The following is a 20,664-nucleotide window of genomic DNA, read 5'->3' on the forward strand; positions in this document are numbered from 1 at the left end:
TCATTTAGGTCATTAGAGGTCGTAAGAGGTCATTAGAAGGTCAAACACTGGATTTTTTGCTGCTACTGTATTCCCTGGGTCCCTAGCTTTCGTTTGATGTGCATAAAGCCATAGTTGAAATATTTTCTATTTCTGGAGGTCATTAGAGGTCATTAGAGGTCATTAGAGGTCATTAAAATTCAATTTGATTTTATTTTATGAATTTCGATCACTAATTAGGCGTGCACCCAAAAAATTGGAAGATTTGAACCAAAAATGAAGGCAGCCCCCCCCCCCCTACATCAAATGTGCCAACTCCACCATCCCCTTTTAATTTGTTACCGATTCCATTGAAATTTTTATTTCATTTATGGGAAGGGTGAGTTTTTTTGGGTGAACTTGATGGGAATGAAGGGGTGCATTTTGTCTTGAAAAATTGCAAATAAATTATTTAACGGTACAAAAATGCGTCATGGGATGTCATGCGACAGGTTATATCTAGAATTAAGATAAAGGGTGGTTTGTTGAAGTATTTTTAAACTTTTCATATTACCAACTGAGCAAGCGCATTTACATGAATACTGAAGTTCTTACACATGGTTATCCACAAAGGATGAGACTGTAAAAACGACCTAAAACTCTTAGAATATGACGATCCCAAGATTAAATTAGGTCTTCTACCTTAAAAATAGTCTTGTTATGGCTTATAATATGATTTAGTTTACAGTTAAGGAGAATTATGAATTCCGTACAGTCGTTACTGAAGTTTGTGTGGCGAGTCCTGTATATATGACTCTACCCTTAGATTAGCACTGACCTAAACATTTTACAACATCCTTTATGCGGGCAGCCGATAGTTCGAACCAAAGAATCATCTCTTTCTTTCTTCGGTTTTATTCTGAAAATACAAAATTTCTCAATATATTTTAACCATTAAAAAAATCACCCCCTACCCTTCCTTAGGAAAAATGTACATGTTTTTAGGTTTAATAGCAAATATCTAAAGCTTGACAAAAATAAATGATTTGGTGGCTGACTAGATAAGTTTTAAAAATAGATTTAATACAGTCATAAGAAAAGACTCAGAATTAATTTATAATTAATCAGGATCTAATTTTACAAATATGATTAATAAAACTTAAGGTTGAGGAAAATAAATGATTTGGTGGTTAACTAGACAAGTTTTAAAAATAGATTTAATACAGTCATACTCAGAAAGACTCAGAATAAATTAATAATTAATCAGAATCTAATTTTACAAATATGATTAATAAAACGATATTAACAAATAATTCCAATTCCAATTCCAAAATGTGGTCTGCCATTATTGTGCGCTTAAAATTACCAGAGATATATGTAAAATCGTCTGATTAGCTCTCAATTAGTTCCGGGTCTATCTGGTTATGACTGTGGCATAAAATAACGGTTGTTTGCAATTAACACCTGAAATGGCTTTTATATTTTTTTTTAAAGAGTTTGTCGACATAACTTTACGTGACCCACAATTTAAAGAAGTTCACAACGGTACCCGGCCTTTAAACATTGTATCTACAAAATGACGACTGATATTCTAGTTATACCTTCTAAAAATTAATATTTTTGATTTAGGGTTTCTTGAAAAATGAACCAGTTATTTTATGCAGCAGAAACAAAAACGAAATTTGACCGAATGAGGATTCAGCACGTTTAAAGATAAAAAAGACGTTTCTTCCCTTATCAGGGGGTCAGACGTAACTGGGTTTTTGTCACAATCTTCATTTTAAAATGCACTGCTTTGTGTTTCATGATGAGAATGGAAAATTAAAATGTATCCTGATAATCTTTTCATTTACAAACGTTGTATCAAATGTAGCACTGATTGTTTTCAATTTATGATTACTTTTCCAGTTCACATATTTCTTCATGAATGGATCTTGTAATCCGCGATATTTCGTACATTGAAAAAGCCATAGTGTACATAGGTTACACGGGAGACGTTTGCAAATAAAGCGTATACTTTATTGCTTTATTACAACTTTACAAGAAATTATAATGGATTTAGGATAATTTTGATTTATAAATAGATTCTAATGACCATTATTACAAGATTTAAGGGCGGATATGGTAGATATATAAGGGGAAAAGTTAGCGGGAGGGGGGGGGGGAATGAAAAGAGATCGTGATTTTGAGGAACAAAAGGTGGATTAAAGGGGAATAGGGAATAAATGCAATGCCCTGTTCGTATATTAAATATTACCTGTCATGTATTCAGTGTAATCAGCATCTTCGTCCCCCGACACCTCCTCCACAGCATCCAGGATGTCAATATTATCTTTCCGGTCAACATCTGCAAATACAAGAAAGGTCAGGAAGAAAGAAAAGTTTAAAAAATTATGTAAAACGAGAACTGTGACAGGGTGTCTGCAGACGTGTGAACACCATGTTTAATTGCTTCGACCATCATCTATTTTATTTTATACATTTTGATAAAAATTTAAATTTTGAAAAATAATAAACATTTAAAATAAATAAAAGGGTCAGGCTCTTCGATAATAAGCAAAGTAATCGAGAAAAAAAAAACTAAAATGAAGATATGGAAAGGTTTACGCCAAATAAAAGAGCCCTCAGTGGATACCGATTGTGAGGATCCAACTAAATTCAAAAAATGGCTAAAAAAGGTTTGGGTCAAGAAAAGTAAAACCACAAGCATAAGAAATGTGGTTCAACTTCAGGGTGTCCCACGAAACATGACAGATAGTGAATGGTTTAAAATGTCTTCTTCAATACCAAAGAGAATACTAAAAAATATTGTATGGGAGTCATCTTACAGTAACATTGATTTCAAAGTGAAAAAATACACGAGTAAAAGATTTTTAAACAAAATAAACAACAAAAAGTTAATGTTACACCGTCAATACGCAACATCCCCCCTAGTGAACTTCTGGGGTCTGTCCTAGTGAACGATTTTTGGACACCCCACTCCCCACTCCTATCAATTTTGTACATAACCAAATTAGTATTGATAGGGGGGGGGGGGGGGGTGTCCAAAAATCGTTCTCTAGGAATATACCCCCCCCCCCCAGCCCCCCCCTGCTATCAATTCTGTACATGGGTCTGACAGGAAGTGTCTTAACTTTACCTAACCCGTGGCCGCAGCGCTCGTCCCCCTAGCCTGTCCTAGCCAGAGCGCTCGGCCCAGAAAGAGTCTTAACTAACCTAACCCGTGGCCGCAGCGCTCGGCCCCCTAGCCCATCCTAGCCGCAGCGCTCGGCCCAGAAAGTGTCTTAACCTAACCTAACCCTAAATAACAAAAAAAATAATAATAAATATGCTGAAAAATAAATGGTCATGAACAAAATTGATAGGAGGGGGGGGGGGGGGGGGGGGGGCTGGGTCCAAAAATCGTATACTAGAACAGACCCCACCATCATTTGAAATGATATTTGTTAGAACATTTTACAAGTTTAGCACCGTTCCATGTAATTCTGCACTCTGCAGTAGAATAATAGATTTCAACATATTATCACCATGAAGAAATTTAAATTCCAATTATTCGAATAAAATTCATGTAAACTCGAAATAAATTCTGTGATTGCATATCGAAATCACAACAGATCCGTTATAGAACTAAGTTAAGAGCTAAAAAAAGAAAAAAAGAACTGTTCAGCTCTGTATATTTAACAAAACCGGAATTTGTATTGTTTACATTATGTTTTATCGATTTTTATGCTGTTCAGTTAACCAATTGGAAACAAGAATACACCAAAAAGATTGGTGCAACATCCACTTAGATTTTAATGCGCGAAAAAAATCGTGAAATCGGCGAAATCGCGACAAAAATCTAAAAAACTAAGAAAATCTTCACTAAAGGCTCCAAACCAAGAGAATGGCGGCCATTTATAAACCGCCATTGTAAAAATGGTGGAAGCCTTTTCAAACATGGATGCCCCCATAGGCCGCCATATCCCGGCAAAATCAAAACAAAACCAATTGGGAAAAAACCTACAAGCTCCAAAAAGCCCAAAATTGACGGAATTAAACTAAATTTGAATAATTATTGGATTGTGTAAGAAAGCTAGGTAAAGTCACGTGATAGTGTTGGCTGGCGGCCTAACCCACCACACCGCACCAACACACAAACAGAACTTGAAAACTGAAAAATACTTCTTTGATTAAATTCTAAACATACCGTCATCGACACCTGAGGCCCACATTGTCACTGAAAATTCTCCTTCGAGGGTTTTTATCGAAACTTGCTTTTGTTGCCATGTTCCATGAGAATTGCGGATTTTTGTCGAATCAAAATCGTCGAAAATATCGTGTTTACGACGAAGTTTCTGAGGTTTTCTGACAAATTTACGTAGTTCGTTGGAATCCAGATCGTTGGGGATGGGTACAGGGACACCGTCGTATAGTCCAACGAGGTGATCGTCCACATTGCCGACGATTTCTTCACTTTGAGGAACATCTTCAGAAGAAACGATGAGTTCGTCGCCGTATATGATTTGGCTGTCGCACATGGGGAAGGTCGAGTCCGTGACGACTTCTTGCACACATTCGACAGGCATGTCGAGCCCTGTGTGAATCCCCATTGAGATATCATCTTCAGAATACAAAACTTCACTAACTTCACTGGACGCCATTTTTTATTCGACTAGCATTAAACTCCGTCTGCAGAGAGAACAGGATTCCTGACAACCAATCAGAATCCAGGATTCTTATTCCTGGGCTCTCATTGGTAAATTTAGGATTTTCTTTACAATTTAAATTTGTTGGGGGAGTTGGGGGAAACTCGGGAAACATTTTTAAAGAACTATTAAATGGAATTTGTCCAGAGGGGGGCTTAAATTTTTTTCTCTTTCCAGGGTGGGGCTCAGCGCCCGTTGGGCCCTGAAACCCACCTGAAATCAAAAGATTTCACTGGTCATGGGGAGGGGCTTAGCCCCCCATAGCCCCCCCCCTGAATACGCCTCTGAAAGAAAGGTGATATAGAAAAGTAGGAGAGGGGAAGGAAAGGTTAAGAGAAGGGAAGAGAAAGAAAGTTAGTGGCTGGTATCGGAGGGGAAGTAAAGGAAGCTATGGGACGGAAAGAAGGAAAGGACTTGAATTCTTGAAACTACCCTCACTACCACCGACTATTGAAACTTTTTTATCAACATTTATTCAAGATTTTTTTTTCAATTCCCCACTACCCTCACTATACCTCCGACTTTTTAAAATCTATATATCAACATTTATTCAAGAATTTGTTTTTATTTCAAAATTCAAACTACCCTCACTACCACCGACTTGTTGAAACTTTTTTATCAACATATTTATTCAAGAATTATTTGTCAATTCCCCACTACCCTCACTACCTTCGACTTTTTAAAATCTATATATCAACATTTATTCAAGAATTTGTTTTTTATTTGAAACTACCCTCACTACCACCGACTTATTGAAACTTTTTTTTATCACCATTTATTCAAGGATTTTTTTTCAATTTCCCAATACCCTCACTACCAATCCAATCCCCCCTTGAGACTCTCAGGGTAGGGAGTACTCCCCCCCATGATTTTTTAAATTTTGATACATTCTTTAAATTTACACTTTAAAAATTTATAGATACTTTTTTCCCCACAGAAAAATAGGCTGATTTGATCAAATTATTAGTTTTGTTAAACCACGTTAAAGTATCTGCTGGAAAAGGCTCGTTTATTGTATAGAAGAGGCTCGTTTACTTTACAGCGGAGGCCCTTACTGCAGGGCAGAGGCTCGGTCTGCCTAGCAAATCTGGGAGGTTCGTGTCTGCATAGCAGAGGCTCATTATAGCGTTCTGGGGTTTCCTCCCACCTTGGACTCCATTCCTTTGGGCTTTTTTTTCTGTACAATTTGCAAAGATTAACATATCTTTATTGTTCAACTTTGCAGTACTTTGTTTTTAAACATTTTTGTAATTATTGAAACATTTTATTTTGTTGTAAAAGGTATAGATTATAATCTACTCGAAGTTGGTTCAGCACAGGTCAACATTTTTTATACTAAGAGTTGCGTTTGATAAGGTGCGCTGACATTTTCTTATAGAATTTTTTTTAATGATATATCTAAGGGTATATATAGTACAGCGCTTGGGGCTCAAAGTTTACGAATTACAATTTTTAAATCTTTCTATAGTCTCATAATGACTAAAATTGAAAAGATTGAGAAAGCACTTACAAAATTTGTGTTTAAGATAATAAAAATCTCTTGGAAATTGAAAAGGTTATAAAAAATATCTTTAAAACTGAAATACCACGAAACCAGTTTCAAAAGCATTATATACCACGTAATTTACATTTCCTGTACATTTCTCTATAACTTAATAATTCAATTAGTCAAAAAAGTTAGCAACTGGAGTATAGCCACAGTTTGAAGTAAAGAATGAATTTTATATTGTTTGTACAATCTTGGAAGTAACATAGCCTTTTATATGTACTAGCACAAAGAAACAGATGTACAAAGTGCAACATATTTCACTATTTAAAGTTTTATGAATGAAAATCGGTGACTGCTAACCAAAGAGAAAAGAATATATATTAGAGGGGAATTTACTAGAAAAAAGTGTACAACGGCCATTTTGTTGTACTGTTTCTATACTGCAGGTGTACTTCACATATTTAGGCTATTTAACCTTTTGGGCCCTGGAATACCATTTTATAGAAAATCTAAAATTAATATTAAAAGCAAACCAAATTATGAAATAGGCTGGTTTCAAAATTGACCAATGATCATTTCACATAGACTCTATGCCTTTCATTTTACAAACGATGATTTTCCGCTATAACTAGAGATCAAGTGATGTTTTTTATTCACCTAATTCATTATAAAGTTTATTTAACAGCTTTAAAAAATTCGAAATTGAAATGGGTAGTCTAGGATACATACTGTATAAATGTACTCTACTGCATATAATTTGTGAACATTTACATGATTTGTACACTTTGAACTCCCTTTGAGGCTGAAAGGGACTGAAAAAATTCATACCGAGAGATTCTCTAAATTCCCCTCTATATATTCTATTCTCTTTGCTGCTAACTTTGCTGACTTAATTCGAGTTACAATCATGACAATTGTTGATTTGACTCAAAGTACTAATGCAAGGAAAGTTATTTCAGAGGTGTACGTATTTTTTGTACTGCAGTGTACTGTCTTTGGGCGGAAAAGTAAACACAAGACGGATGTCGAAGTCTGACATGGAATCCATTTTCACAAAAATAATCTATGAAATATTCTGGTCACAGGAAACTATTATGTGAATTTTCAAAATTAACAAAATCAAATGTTTTTATCCTCCTCGGATACTATACGAACACTGTTGCATCTATTCTTGTTTACAATATGTACACAGAGTATACGCGACCGCAATTAACTTTCATGTATTTATGTATGGCCTGAAGCTTATAAACGGATTTGTAAATCCATAAAAAAAAGAAGGAATGGTTGAGATCAAAATTTTTACATTGCAATTAAATTTCCCCTTTTACTTCTTAAATTTGACATTCATTATAAAGCAGAAAAAATATGTGGAATTCCTGCTGCAAGAAAAGGGGAAATTTTGTGTACATATAGTTTTAAAGAATTAAATAAGATCCCCGGTTAAGGGGGGGGGGATCCCCGTCCCTCCTTATTTTTTTTCAAATGCAGATTCAATCATTTAGTAAATGCATATATGTTTTTTATCTGTATTTAAGGACAAAAGTTTTATTTAATCCCGAAAAAACTGAATTAATATTGTGGACAAAAGAAAATTTCTGTTATTTGTAATTTTTTCAAACCTAACCAAGAGATATTTGCAATTTTAGAATAAAGATACAAATAAACTAGTTTATTCTGGACCCCCTGTCAAAGATATATTATCTAAAATTTATCCGAAATCAGTCTGACTCTGTTAGCTGGTTTCAATAGAAATGGAAAAAACGATTAATCTTGAGCCACCCTGTTATATAAAGATAAATGATTTTATCTGAAACCACCCTGTTATATACAAATAAATTATTTCTTCCTCAACCACCCTGTTATATAAAAATAAATGATTTTATCTTAAACCACCCTGTTATATACAAATAAATTATTTCATCCTCAACCACCCTGTTATATAAAAAATAAATAATTTTATCTTGAACCACCCTGTTATATACAAATTAATTATTCTATTTTAAACCACCCTGTTATATGCAAATAAGTAATTTTATCCTCAACCGAAATTTAAAAGAGTATCGTTGAACGAAACCTTTCCTTTTTGGGGTCTTAACATTTGTGTAGATTTTGATTTAAGAGATTCGAAAAAATGGAGAATATTAAGAAACTAAATAAAATAATATTTCATAGCAAAAATATTGATGTCCACAAAACTGCCTAACCCATCCGTGAACCCCGGGTCCCAAAACTGGGATTCATAACGATACCCTGTCTTAAGTTTTGGGCTCTGCAGCTAAATGCAAAGTTAAAACTAGTTTGGGCTGAAATATTAAAGTGTACACAGTTGCTATAGACTTATAAACATCACTGACGTGAGAGAGAGAGATAACAAATTTAAATATGATCGGACTTTAGTGGATAAGTCAATAAACAATATCGAAAAATATATGGTGCTCGTGTGTGAATGGATCTTTAAGCTTCTGTCTTAAAAATATTCATTTTATTTGATCGATTAGCTATAGAAATATCAAATTAGATAGATTGTTTTTTTATTATATTATCAAAAACGTTAAAGATGTTGACAATTGATTGCTTCATAGTAAATGTAATAAATGTTTAAAACATATCAGAAATGTTAAAAATGTTGACTAAAATGTTCTGGTGGTTGCTGTTGAGAGGATGGATACCAGATTATATTCTAAGGAATATCAGAAACTAAATTAAAACTAAATTTTTTGTTTGTTTTTATGTACCATCGTTTTGTATTTTTAAATTTTTGCATTTTTCATTCAACTTTTAACGTTTACAAATAAAAATGGTGATAATAATTATTTTTCTAATGTTTATTAATTCTTTCTGAATATTTGTTTCCAGGTGGAAAATAAGGTATTGTTCATATCTCTTCAATTTTTCAATTATCTTCTCAACATACCATTTTTTAATTCAAAGGGACAGTGTTTGTAGTTTTCAGTCACCTTCCATTTATAGAGGGACATGCCAGATTCAGAAGGATACCCTGCTAGCCTGTATAGTATGTGGAAGATGTCGTCATTTGTTTAATTTAAAAAGTGTTTCAATCTCATGATTTCCTCATCATTTCTGGATCAAGAAGAAATCCAAAAGTCAATTAAAAAAAGAAACCATAATTGAGAATAACTAGTTAATATAAATAACAACAACAACAACAACAACACAGTTAATGGTTTAATGGGTGCTGTTGTGAATTAAGTATATACACGACTCTCTAAATGGAAAGTCACTTGAGAAAAAAAAAGACTGTTCCTTTAAGTATTCAAGAATTAATCTTCTAATAAAAATAAACGTAGAAATAAAAGAAATAAGTCTTTGCCTTAAACTCAAGTTTTCTCTTTCTTATATCTTTGCACTTCAATGTGTAGACCTTAGATATTTTAAAATGTGAATTCTGTTAGATCACATAATTCAAGTTTAAAATATTAAAGGTTTACACAATTGCAAAGATAAAGGGATTTCAAAATTTGAGTTTGTGGCAAAGACTCAATTCCTGTAGATCCGGACTCAAGAAACTGATGTTATCTATAGAGGAAGAAGGCAAAGATTATGAAAACAGGTGACATAAACATTCATAAAACAAAATTATGAGTTTATTTGACAAAGAAATTAAGTCTTTGCCACGAACTCTGATTTTCTTATCCAAATATCTTTGCAACCAAATGTCGTACATATTTCAAACTATAAGATATGTTCAATCAAATATTAAGTTTAAAATTTAAAAGATTTCACCACCAGGTTGCAAAGATATAAAGTTTAGAAAATTTAAGTTTGCGGCAAAGACTCAATTCCTTTGTATAAAGATTTAGACAATTTTGACATTATGAGCATTTTGAAATATTGAACGGTCCCTTTAAAGCCCTTTGAACCATAGGGGTGGTGTTGAGGCCAAGTTTGTTAATGAGCTCAAAAGTTCTCCTATAGCAGTCTGCCAACAAGAGGCTAACCAACAACATTATGAGGTTAGTTAATCATTATTCTCATATAGTTGTAAATAGATGGCTAACCAACAACATTATCAGGTTAGTAAATCATTATTCTCTTATAGTTTTATATAGATGGCTAACCAACAACATTATGAGGTTAGTTTATCATTATTCTCCTATAGTTGTCTATAGATGGCTAACCTGCAGCAACACTATGAAGTTAGTTAATCACTATTCTCCTATAGTTTTCTATAGATGGCTAACCAACAACATTATGAGGTTAGTTTTTCAGGGCGCTACGACATCTGCTCTAATTCCATTTGCTCTATGGCCATTTGCTCTAGTTCCATTTGCTCTATTAACCATTTGCTCTATAATTCATAGATCACGACGTTTGCTCTATATGTCATCTGCTCTATACGTCTATTGATCTACAGGGTGTCCCACGAAACATGACAATAGCAAGACGACTTGAAAGTCGTCTTTGGTATTTGAATTTATTTGTGACATTTAGTCTTCTATCTACTTTAACATGTATGATTCTTGAAACAACTATCACATAATTCTCCTAGCCCTGGCATTTCCAAAAAGTGGTCTGCGTTTTTTGTGCTTTCAATATTACCGGAGATATAAAGAGTTTGGTTCAGATTTCAATTTTGTCAAATTAAAGCAAAATTGTCGAAATCTGAACGAAATTCTTCATATCTCGGGCAATATTGAAAGCACAAAAAAGGCAGACCACAGTTTGAAAATGGCAGGACAAGGGAAATTTTGTGATTATTATCTCTAGAAATTTACTTCTAAAATTATATTGACAAATAAACGCAGCAAATTATATCAAAAATCAAGACGACATTCAAGTCGTCCTGCATACTGTCATGTTTCGTGGGACACCCTGTATGACATAACACGTCATTTGCTCTATAAACATTTTTATGACTATGATGGTTTAATTGCTTTACTCAACATTTGCTCTATGAATAAGCACGTCATTTGCTCTATAAACATATTTTTACAATTTTACATTTTACAATTCTTCCTACAGTTTCATTTTTCTGCCAACTTCCTGGAGATTTTATTTTATTATTATGAAGGTCTTAACCCCGGCAGAACAATTCTGCCTTCTATATTCAAGACATCTCCAGTACGGATAGACACCCTGTTTGTTAGAGTAGAATAAATGTAGTTTTCACCACATATTAGGTTTTTTTACCCCTCTTATTATTGAGTAGTCTCTCTGTCATGATGAACTTTGAAGAACTGATTAAAACTGCAATTTGCGAATTTTCGAATAAAAATTCCCGCATTTCATAGTCAAGTTACGCTCAGGAATTCCAATAAAAGCTATTTCATAGTGTATTTTTAGGTTATAGAGCAAATGAGGTATAGAGCAGATTGAATATAGAGCAAATGACGTATAGAGCAAATGACTTGATAGATCAAATGGAACTAGAGCAAATGGCCATAGAGCAAATGGAAATAGAGCAGATGTCGTAGCGCCGTTTTTCACTGTTCTCCTATAGTTGTCTATAGATGGCTAACCTACAACATTATCAGGTTAGTAAACCACTATTCTCCTATAGTTGTCTATAGATTGCTAACCAACAACTTTATGAGGTTAGTTAATCATTATTCTCTTATAGTTGTCTATAGATGGCTAACCAACAACTTTATGAGGTTAGTTAATCATTATTCTCTTATAGTTGTCTATAGATGGCTAACCAACAACTTTATGAGGTTAGTTAATCATTATTCTCTTATAGTTGTCTATAGATGGCTAACCAACAACTTTATGAGGTTAGTTAATCATTATTCTCTTATAGTTGTCTATAGATGGCTAACCAACAACTTTATGAGGTTAGTTAATCATTATTCTCTTATAGTTGTCTATAGATGGCTAACCAACAACTTTATGAGGTTAGTTAATCATTATTCTCCTATAGTTGTCTATAGATGGCTAACCAACAACATTATGAGGTTAGTTAATCAATATTCTCCTATAGTTGTCTATATGTGGCTAACCAACAACATTATGAGGTTAGTTAATCAATATTCTCCTATAGTTGTATGTGGCTAACTGACAACATTATGAGGTTAGTTAATCATTATTCTCCTATAGTTGTCTATATGTGGCTAACCAACAACAAAATCAGGTTAGTTAATCAATATTCTCCTATTATAGTTGTCTGTATGTGGCTAACTGACAACATTATAAGGTTAGTTAATCAATATTCTCCTATAGTTGTCTGTAGGTGGCTAACCAACACCATTATGAGGTTTGTTAATCATTATTCTCCTATAGTTGTCTATAGATGGCTAACCAACATTATGAGGTTAGTTAATCACTATTATCCAATAGTTGTCTATAGATGGCTAACCAACAACATTATGAGGTTAGTTAATCACTATTCTCCTAAGTTTTCTTTCATTTTTTCTATTCAAAATGATATCTAGTTTGTAGATATCTAATTTCAATGTCGCCTTCTTAATGAAATTTGTTTAATTGTGAATCACTGATGGTATTTAAAATCATATACATAAAAAACAAAAAAACATCTAAATTTGTTTTCTAAGGTTCCGCCAGAGTTTTTCAGAATAGTTCTTGGACCTAAGGTAAAGAAAATTTAGTAAATAATAATGGTCTGGTAAATTCAAATTGATGTTAAAAAAAAATTAAAAATAGATAATTAAATGCAAAAATGAAAGGTGTCTATTTTAATATAATATCATAATTTTAGGAAATTTTAGATTTTAGATGTTTGATATATTAGAAGTCTTCAACTAAGAACCTATATTGGATTTTATGATTTATTCAAAATACAGGGTAACCCACAAAGGATAAGACTAGGAAGACGACTTAAAATCTTCGAGTGCAACAATCCCAAGCTTAAATTTAGTGTTCTGTCTGAAATGCATGATTTGGCAATGAAAGTTTTGTGAATCATAAATATAAGGACAGTATAAATTCCGTACAGTCGTCTCTGCAGTCTCATCCTATGTTGGTAAACCTGTAAATGAATAATAATTTAGTTGAAATATTCGTCCTGTTTCTACCCTACTCCAACCTCTTCCTTGGCAGAGGCAGAGATTGCAATGCTGGATCTATACATTCATAGGTAGGAACTCATGGAACAGGAACTTGAACAGGAAACAGGAAACAGGGAACTGCACTGACAGGAACATGGAACAGAAACAGGAACAGGGGTCAGGAACATGGGACAGGAACAGGGGTAAGGAACATGGGACAGGAACAGGGGTAAGGATCATGGGACAGGAACAGGGGTCAGGAACAAGGGACAGGGAAAGGGGTCAGGAACAGGAAAAGGAAAAGGGGGTAAGAAGCAGGAACAGGAAAGGGGTCAGGAACAGGAACAGGAATAGGGACAGGAACATATGAGAGTTTGTTTAGGAGTGGGATGAAGGACGGTATGGATCTCCTAGATCTAGGATGTGGATGGGGGTCCGTTGCTCTGCATTTTGCACAGAAATTCAAGAATTCAAGGTTATTAAACATTTTATTTTGTTTTTTAATTTTAAAGGAACTGTAGATTTAATTTAAAGTGACCCTCTGAGTTGCATGTTCAATTCACTTTTAACAGATTTCTATGATCGAGAATGAAGGAGTTTATAATGTTTTTTTTTCTGTTATCTCTTCGTTACCATCTTCAATCATGGGTTTTCTATAAAAGTGACTTATATTGTTGATTTTTGCTCCAGGAGCACTGGTTTAAGCTTTCAGAATTAAACACCTTACGAGCTAAAAAAAACGGGAACAACTTCAACAATATTGATTTGATTAAAGTTAAAAAGCCAAGGGTACCATAGTGAATCAGTCATGGCCCTCTCTAAATACGTATACAGTCTCTTTAATAAGTTAATTTCAGGATTATAGCTTTGTCAAACTCCAAGCTGCAGAAGGCTCATATTGATCAAGTCGCAAGGAAACTTTCATTCAGTTTCGACATGAACATGAACATGAACATGAACATGAACATGAACATGAACATGAACATGAACATGAACATGAACATGAACATGAACATGAATGGTTTGAATGAATACTATTGAAGGGAGAAAGGATTAACTAATCTGATTGTGTATACTGGAGATATAACATCATATCAAAACTCACAGTTTGCCCAATCCTTTGACCGAATAATTTCAATTGGTAAATTATTCTATAATTAAGATTTAATATTCAAATTTCTTGTATTCTTCGTATTTTACTCGACATAGAATTGTTTTCAACAAATTAAACAAACAAATCTAATTTTTATACTTTCACATATTGAAAATAAATTTTATAAAATCATATTTTAAGAAATGTTTGAACACATGAAGAATTATGAAAAGTTACTCGAGAAAATATCTGCTTGGCTTAAGGTGAACAATTTTTAGATAAAATAAATAAATTTTATAGTTTTTAAAAGTGATGTTACAAATTAAATGAATATTCCAACAATTGTACTTTTAGTGAACACAAAGACGACTTTTATACTTACACTTTTTAAATAGAAACATTGTGAAATCTGTCTTTATTTTATTAAGATAGAGGTTTAAAGAGTATAAATGTAACAAAAAATTCAATACATTCCGTACAGTCGTCTAAGAAGTTCAGCCTGGGGTTAATGCATCGAAATAATATTTTGATAGCGAGCGGTTATTTGTCTAAAGACTTCATTTCTAGATTTCATGTTTCTAGCACGAATATCTGCAGTATTTATAGAATTCATGTTTCTAGCACTAATATCTGCGGCATTTCTAAAATTCGTGTTTCGGGCACAAATATCTGCAGTATTTCTAGAATTAATGTTTCTAGCATAAATATCTGCAGTATTTCTAGAATTCAAGTTTCTAGCATAAATATCTGTAGCATTTCTAGAATTAATGTTTTTAACATCAATATCTGCAGCATTTTTAGAATTCATGTTTTTAACATCAATATCTGCAGCATTTCTAGAATTCATGTTTTTAACATCAATATCTGCAGCATTGATAGAATTCATGTTTTTAACATCAATATCTGCAGCATTGATAGAATTCATGTTTTTAACATAGATATCTGCAGCATTGATATAATTAATGTTTTTAGCATCAATATATGCAGGCAATTAATTAGTAACTGTTACAGTGTGACGGGAAACTTTTTGTGCATATTTTCACTCATAAATGGAAACCCTATCATTTTGAGAAAGGTAAAAAATTCCGTATTTTTCTTCATCTTTGTTCTCATAGAATGATCAATTTTAAATCACTATGATTATATTTAAATACTTGCCCTATATTGGGGGGGGGGGGGGGGCAAAAATACTATTAGAATGATTTTTTATTTTTAGATTGGATGGCTCGAACCTTCTTCACTGGAGGAACTATGCCCTCCCACTCCCTTCTTCTCAACTTTCAAAAGGTTTAAATTCATTTCCAAAAAAAATTTAATTTTAATTATCATGTTTAGGATTTGTTGATTGAAAATCAGTGGGGAGTTTCTGGAACTCATTATTCAAGGTGTTTTATCCATTTATATTTTAAATTATCTTTGTTTCTTTTATTGAACTTATCAGTACCGTTTTCTTAATCGTCTTTGCTATAAGTAACCTCACAAGTTGATGTGAAAAGTTGTGGAAGCTGAACAGGGGGCGACGGCCAAGCCCCCCCCTCCCCCACGTTTTATAGAACTATAGAGCTCCCATATAGCCTTTTTATTCATTATAAAAAAATTTCTGGTTACTTTTCACTATGATCATAATAATCAAAAAAGAACATTTAAAAAGGATATTTTAAAAGAATAGCTTAAAAAATAAATTTAGAACCTTGGAGGCCTGGTTGGAGTTGATGGATAGAAATATCGAAGTTGTAACTCCTATTCTCAAGCAAACCTACGGTAAACTTTAATAGGACTCTGTAAACTGTGGAATAAGAAGACGACATTGAAGCAATTTTATAACTATGGATTGAGAAGACGACATTTCAGAAATTTTATTTACATTTTATGTTGTTAAAAAGCAAATATTTTTATCAGTAAGTTGAAAATCAACTTTTAAATGAAACGGTTCTGTGTACATCGCACACAATGTTCATTGGAATATATAATATTTTTAGTTAAAAGAACTGTAAGCTTAGTTTCAAGTGAAACTCCATGCAAAAATGTCAATGCCCGATGTATAATAGTACCCTTTAAAGCTTCGTCTAGCTGGTCTTATATGAATTGGATGTTTAGAATTTTGAAAAATGGTTAATTTCAATTGTTGTTTCTTTACTTACGTGAATTATTAGATTTAAACACTTTTAGACTTAAGAAATCAAAGTTTAACCAAAAATATGATGGAAAATTGAAGCATAGGGAAAAAGCTTTGGAGAACATGAATTCATAGCAGAAAAATAATTAAAACAACAGGGTGTGTGTAGACGTGTGAGCACCATGTTTAATTGCTTTGACCAGCATCTATTTAATTTATACATACTGTTAATAATTAAAATTTAAAAGAAAAATGTATGTTTAAAACTTTGAAAAATACAATATCTCCGAAAAAGCTTTTGAGGATAAGACTGTTAAACGGGCGGTCACGCCCACCGGTGTACATTTGAAAATCCGAGCTGGGCCAACCTTTGCAGTCCTACTTTGGACTGTACCGCCAATTATACAATTACTAATTGAGTGTGCGTTACCATCTTTGAACAGAGAATGACTTGAAATTGCGCTTGCAGTCCCCTTAATATCAAATAATTCCAGCTTTTAAAACACCTGATATTCAGGTGAAAAGTGGCGCAGATGGTGGCTCAATTGGAGACTGTTCTTCATTGTCTGCTCAGAAACATTTGGGATCGCCGAGGGGTCAGAGTGGGGTGTCTCTCACTACCTCTTCAGTAAACGATAATTGATCGTCTTCATAAAATGGGTTGATATTGATTTTCGACGATTACTTGTATAACGATAATCTCTCTTCTTACATTTTCCGTAGCGGCCATTAATAATTTATAAAAAGTTGATTATTTATAAAAAAAATCACTAAATTCCAAAAAACTGTTATTCCTCTATTTTGTTGCTACTATAGTTGAAAAATAAACAAAAAATAGCAAAATAATGAACAACAGCGACTTGTTTTGTCTGCTCAGTTTCAAATGTGATTTTAACAAATTTTTTATTTTAAAAATTGAAATTTTAAATAAACATACTTTATTTTTTTATGTATTGATACATAGTTATTAAAAACGAAGGTTGTAATCATTTTTCATTTCGTTTCTTATTTTTCAAAACTAACCAAACTTCATTTTAAAAAAGATAAAGAATTGTTAGAATTAACAAAATGATAGTTTTTTTTTTTTTGAAAAACGAAAATGAAAATAAAGATTTGGTATATTTTTTCATTTTTCTCAAAAGTAAATTTATTTTTTTCTTAAACGAAATTTACTCCAGCCTCTTTACTTTGATATTCTGTTCAAAAAGAAATTCTCCTTCTAAAAACTATCTTAAACAATCCTTTTTTAAAACGATCGTTTTTTTGTTGTTTTTGATGGTATACGGTCAGTTCGTTTTTCTTTGATTTTTTTGCAATCTATATAGTACAGTGTACAAGGAGATAGACAAATTAGATATTTTTACAAGACTAAGTTGATATAGATTTTTCTTTTCTACACACCAGGCTATTTTTCTTTCCTGTAAATATATCAATTAATTAATAATTAATTAACAATGTAATTATTAATGAATTAATAATTAATTATAGTGAAAATACAAGTAATAAAGTAAATTGTAGAAAGTTTAAATATTACTGCGGGGACCAGAAAACAGTAGAATTTTCATCGTCTTTTTTTCTTTTAATATGAAATAAGAATTTTGTAAATTCATAACTTAACTTTTAATAAAGAGGCATTATACACAAATTTAACATTTATTGATCGTTAAATCGTTAACAGCTGTAATTGTTGCGCTAAAAGTTTTTTGCAAGCTGCAAAAAAATATTCAAGACTTAATTTTCTATATTTATCATTACATTAATTCATAATATTTATATCAAGGGGGACTGGTCGCTTCGCATTAATCTTTTTGTAACTTATAAAAATTTTGAAAAATAACAATTTCGCAGATTTTCTGTTTTAACTTAAGATTTATATTTTAAAATCGTTATTTTTTTGAGGCAAAATTCTGACCGGTCATATAAACTTATTCCCGACAAAAAATATCAACAAAAAAAATTGCAATATTTTTTGATCGTAAAAATTGTGCAAACTGATATAGAAATATTGAGTATAAAAATCTAAACGTGATGAAGATTTCAGACATGTAACCTCTTACAATCATAATGAGAAATGCTCAAAAAAGGCAGACCACATTTTAAAAATGGCAGGACTAGGGCTATTTTGTGATTATCGTTACATTAATTATATTTGTTAACTTAGATTAGTTTGAGCTGAGCTGGGAACTTTTGAATGGTGGATATCGGGATTAATGCCTGATCCACTCTTTTTCTTAATAGCGAGATTAAATAATGCTTGTTCTCCTCATGTTATTAATCTCCAGATTAATCCTGATTACTTAATCTGAGTATCCAATGGACACACTTTTGATTTTCTTATTAAACCGTTCTTTCTTGGATATAGTATTTTTTAAATTAGAGAGTCCCTTCCATTTCTGTATAAAATCTTAAATGGCGCGCAAAATTTCAAATTTATCGGCTTTATATTCGCGACTCTGATTGGTTGAATTTTATACACTTAAGGTTACAAGCACAAGAGGATCAAGCATTAATCTCAATATCCCCCATTCTAAAGTTTTCAGCTCTGAGCTGAAAACTTTAGAATAGGATATCCTTAATCCCGATCGGTTAATTAATCTGGAGATTAATAACAAGAGGAGAAGAAGCGTTATTTAATCTGGAGATTAAAAAAAAGAGGAGATCGAGCATTAATCTCAATATCCCCCATTCTAAAGTTTTCAGCACTTATTAATTATAAATTAGTTCAGGTCTTTCTGCTCAGCGAGTGGAGGAAGGCCAACCACATCTATCTCTAGTCCGAACCACATTCTCCTCATTTTCTCGTCCGAACCACCTCGAAATCCTCGTCCTTTCAATATTATTTTTTTAAGTGTCCGATCCTTGAAAATAAATACATTTTTTAAAAATATGGCGACGTTAGGGCATAAAACATGACTAGAATAAAGTTTTCCAAGGATTTTGAGATGTTGGAATCTTCAAATCCACGAGAATGATGTCAAACATTATTTAGGTTCAAAATTGAATCTCTTCTGCCTCCAAAATAGATAACTTTCACAAATAAAAATTTATACCAAAGAATTTGCGTGAACATGGTCTTTAATCTTTCTACTTCAACGTATACAAAATAATCATTGATTTCTGATTTATTAACAAATAAGGTAGATTTGTTGTCCAAACTAAGAGATCACTACTGCCTGCCGCATGCTTAAAATTATAGAAAAAATAATGTTCAATTTATATTATTCAAATAATTTGCTACAATTAATTGGTCACAACCCTATGAATTCAAACAGTATTTAATCATATAAATATTGCAAGTCATATCTCTGACCCAAATTCAGCTGGAATATTACAAAAAGTTGTTTACATCGAGTTTGAGAATGTTTTGCGGCATTTTCCGCGAAAGAAAGGGCTCTTGATACAGACGCTTTTTTGTAGAACATCGTTTATGGAGAATTTTCATTTTTACACAAATCTAAAATTTAATTGGGAAAATTTTATATTTCATCTATGCCCTAACGTCGCCATATTTTTAAAAAATGTATTTATTTTCAAGGATCGGACACTTTAAAAAAATAATATTGAAAGGACGAGGATTTCGAGGTGGTTCGGATGAGAAAATGAGGAGAATGTGGTTCGGACTAGATATTGATGTGATTGGCCTTCCTCCCCTCGCTCAGCAAAGTAAAAGAAGTGAAAGGAAGAAAAAATGTCCATCTCTAGAAATAATAAATGAACCTGCATCTATTTACTTTATTTGTAATAGTTAGTTTCCATTATTATACTGACAAGATAAATAGACAAAAGCATGAGAGTAATCTATACATAATTGACAACCACAGACGGATATATTTGGCTTGTTGTTGGTTTTTCCGTTTGTTTGTCTTTAAGATAAAGCTCTTCGCTCATATATATATATATATACTAGCTGAAATGCCTGATGTTGCCCGTGGAATTAAAAAATCAAGTTTTGAAAATTAAAATTGATTTAAATAAAGTTTTATTTTTATTTTTACAAAGAAAATCTTATTTTTTAGCCTATGTTACCTCCGAAGTACTCAAGGGTTCCCTTAACAAATTTCAGCTCATTAAGTCCAGCCATTTGGCCACCTATAGCTGGCATACATACAGTGGCGGCCATAAGGGGGTTATTGGGGTTATTTACCCCCCCCCAGAATCCTGGGGGTAAATACCCCCCCCTAGAATCCTGGGGGTAAATACCCCCCCTAGAATCCTGGGGGTAAATACCCCTCCCTAGAATTCTAGGGGTAATTACCCCTGAACATATATTCAGGCCCTGAATAGCAGGGGTTACTCCATTTGCTGCCTCTACAAGTAACAGTTCCAGTTGCCTTGACCCCTTCCCTTCAAAAAAA

At 32.8% G+C, this 20,664-nt stretch overlaps 2 protein-coding genes across 5 annotated transcripts in view; one reads left to right on the plus strand and one right to left on the minus strand.

Annotated features, from left to right (window-relative positions):
* LOC111696249 (transcriptional repressor protein YY1) overlaps window positions 1-4,627 on the minus strand; it is a gene marked incomplete in the record, with an annotated part of 7,678 nt that extends 3,051 nt beyond the window's left edge. Inside the window, 3 exon segments of the mRNA XM_023465802.1 lie at window positions 797-884; window positions 2,216-2,305; window positions 4,148-4,627. Of these exon segments, the coding sequence (XP_023321570.1) occupies window positions 797-884; window positions 2,216-2,305; window positions 4,148-4,601 (632 nt within the window).
* Window positions 4,628-8,726: 4,099 nt separating this feature from the next.
* On the plus strand, window positions 8,727-17,258 carry LOC111696255 ((S)-coclaurine N-methyltransferase). 4 transcript variants are annotated; one of them, XM_023465809.1, is made up of 15 exons: window positions 8,727-8,820; window positions 8,992-9,003; window positions 9,647-9,706; window positions 10,022-10,109; window positions 12,648-12,686; window positions 13,104-13,189; window positions 13,483-13,575; window positions 13,958-14,014; window positions 14,144-14,241; window positions 14,395-14,456; window positions 15,205-15,268; window positions 15,410-15,480; window positions 15,529-15,578; window positions 15,881-15,954; window positions 16,827-17,258. In XM_023465809.1, the coding sequence occupies exons 1-15, from the start codon at window positions 8,750-8,752 to the stop codon at window positions 16,946-16,948; spliced, it is 1,047 nt and encodes a 348-aa protein (XP_023321577.1). In that variant the 5' UTR covers window positions 8,727-8,749; the 3' UTR covers window positions 16,949-17,258. The 4 variants fall into 4 exon arrangements, with proteins under 4 accessions (XP_023321577.1, XP_023321578.1, XP_023321580.1 ...); XM_023465810.1 differs by lacking the exon at window positions 12,648-12,686; XM_023465812.1 differs by lacking the exons at window positions 8,727-8,820; window positions 8,992-9,003; window positions 9,647-9,706; window positions 10,022-10,109 and adding an exon at window positions 12,012-12,050.
* The last annotated feature ends 3,406 nt before the right edge of the window (window positions 17,259-20,664 follow it).

The sequence above is a fragment of the Eurytemora carolleeae genome, unplaced genomic scaffold (assembly GCF_000591075.1).
Source record: "Eurytemora carolleeae unplaced genomic scaffold, Eaff_2.0 scaffold137, whole genome shotgun sequence".
Classification (NCBI taxonomy): domain Eukaryota; kingdom Metazoa; phylum Arthropoda; class Copepoda; order Calanoida; family Temoridae; genus Eurytemora; species Eurytemora carolleeae.

Excerpts from the sequence above, each read along its gene's own strand:
- LOC111696255 (XM_023465809.1), top strand. The coding sequence starts at position 8,750 with ATGTTAAAAATGTTGACTAAAATGTTCTGGTGGTTGCTGTTGAGAGGA. Across the intron at positions 13,576-13,957 it reads CAGAAATTCAAGAATTCAAG|GATTATAGCTTTGTCAAACT; the intron begins GTTATTAAACAT and ends AGTTAATTTCAG. Across the intron at positions 15,579-15,880 it reads TCTGGAACTCATTATTCAAG|AACCTTGGAGGCCTGGTTGG; the intron begins GTGTTTTATCCA and ends AAATAAATTTAG.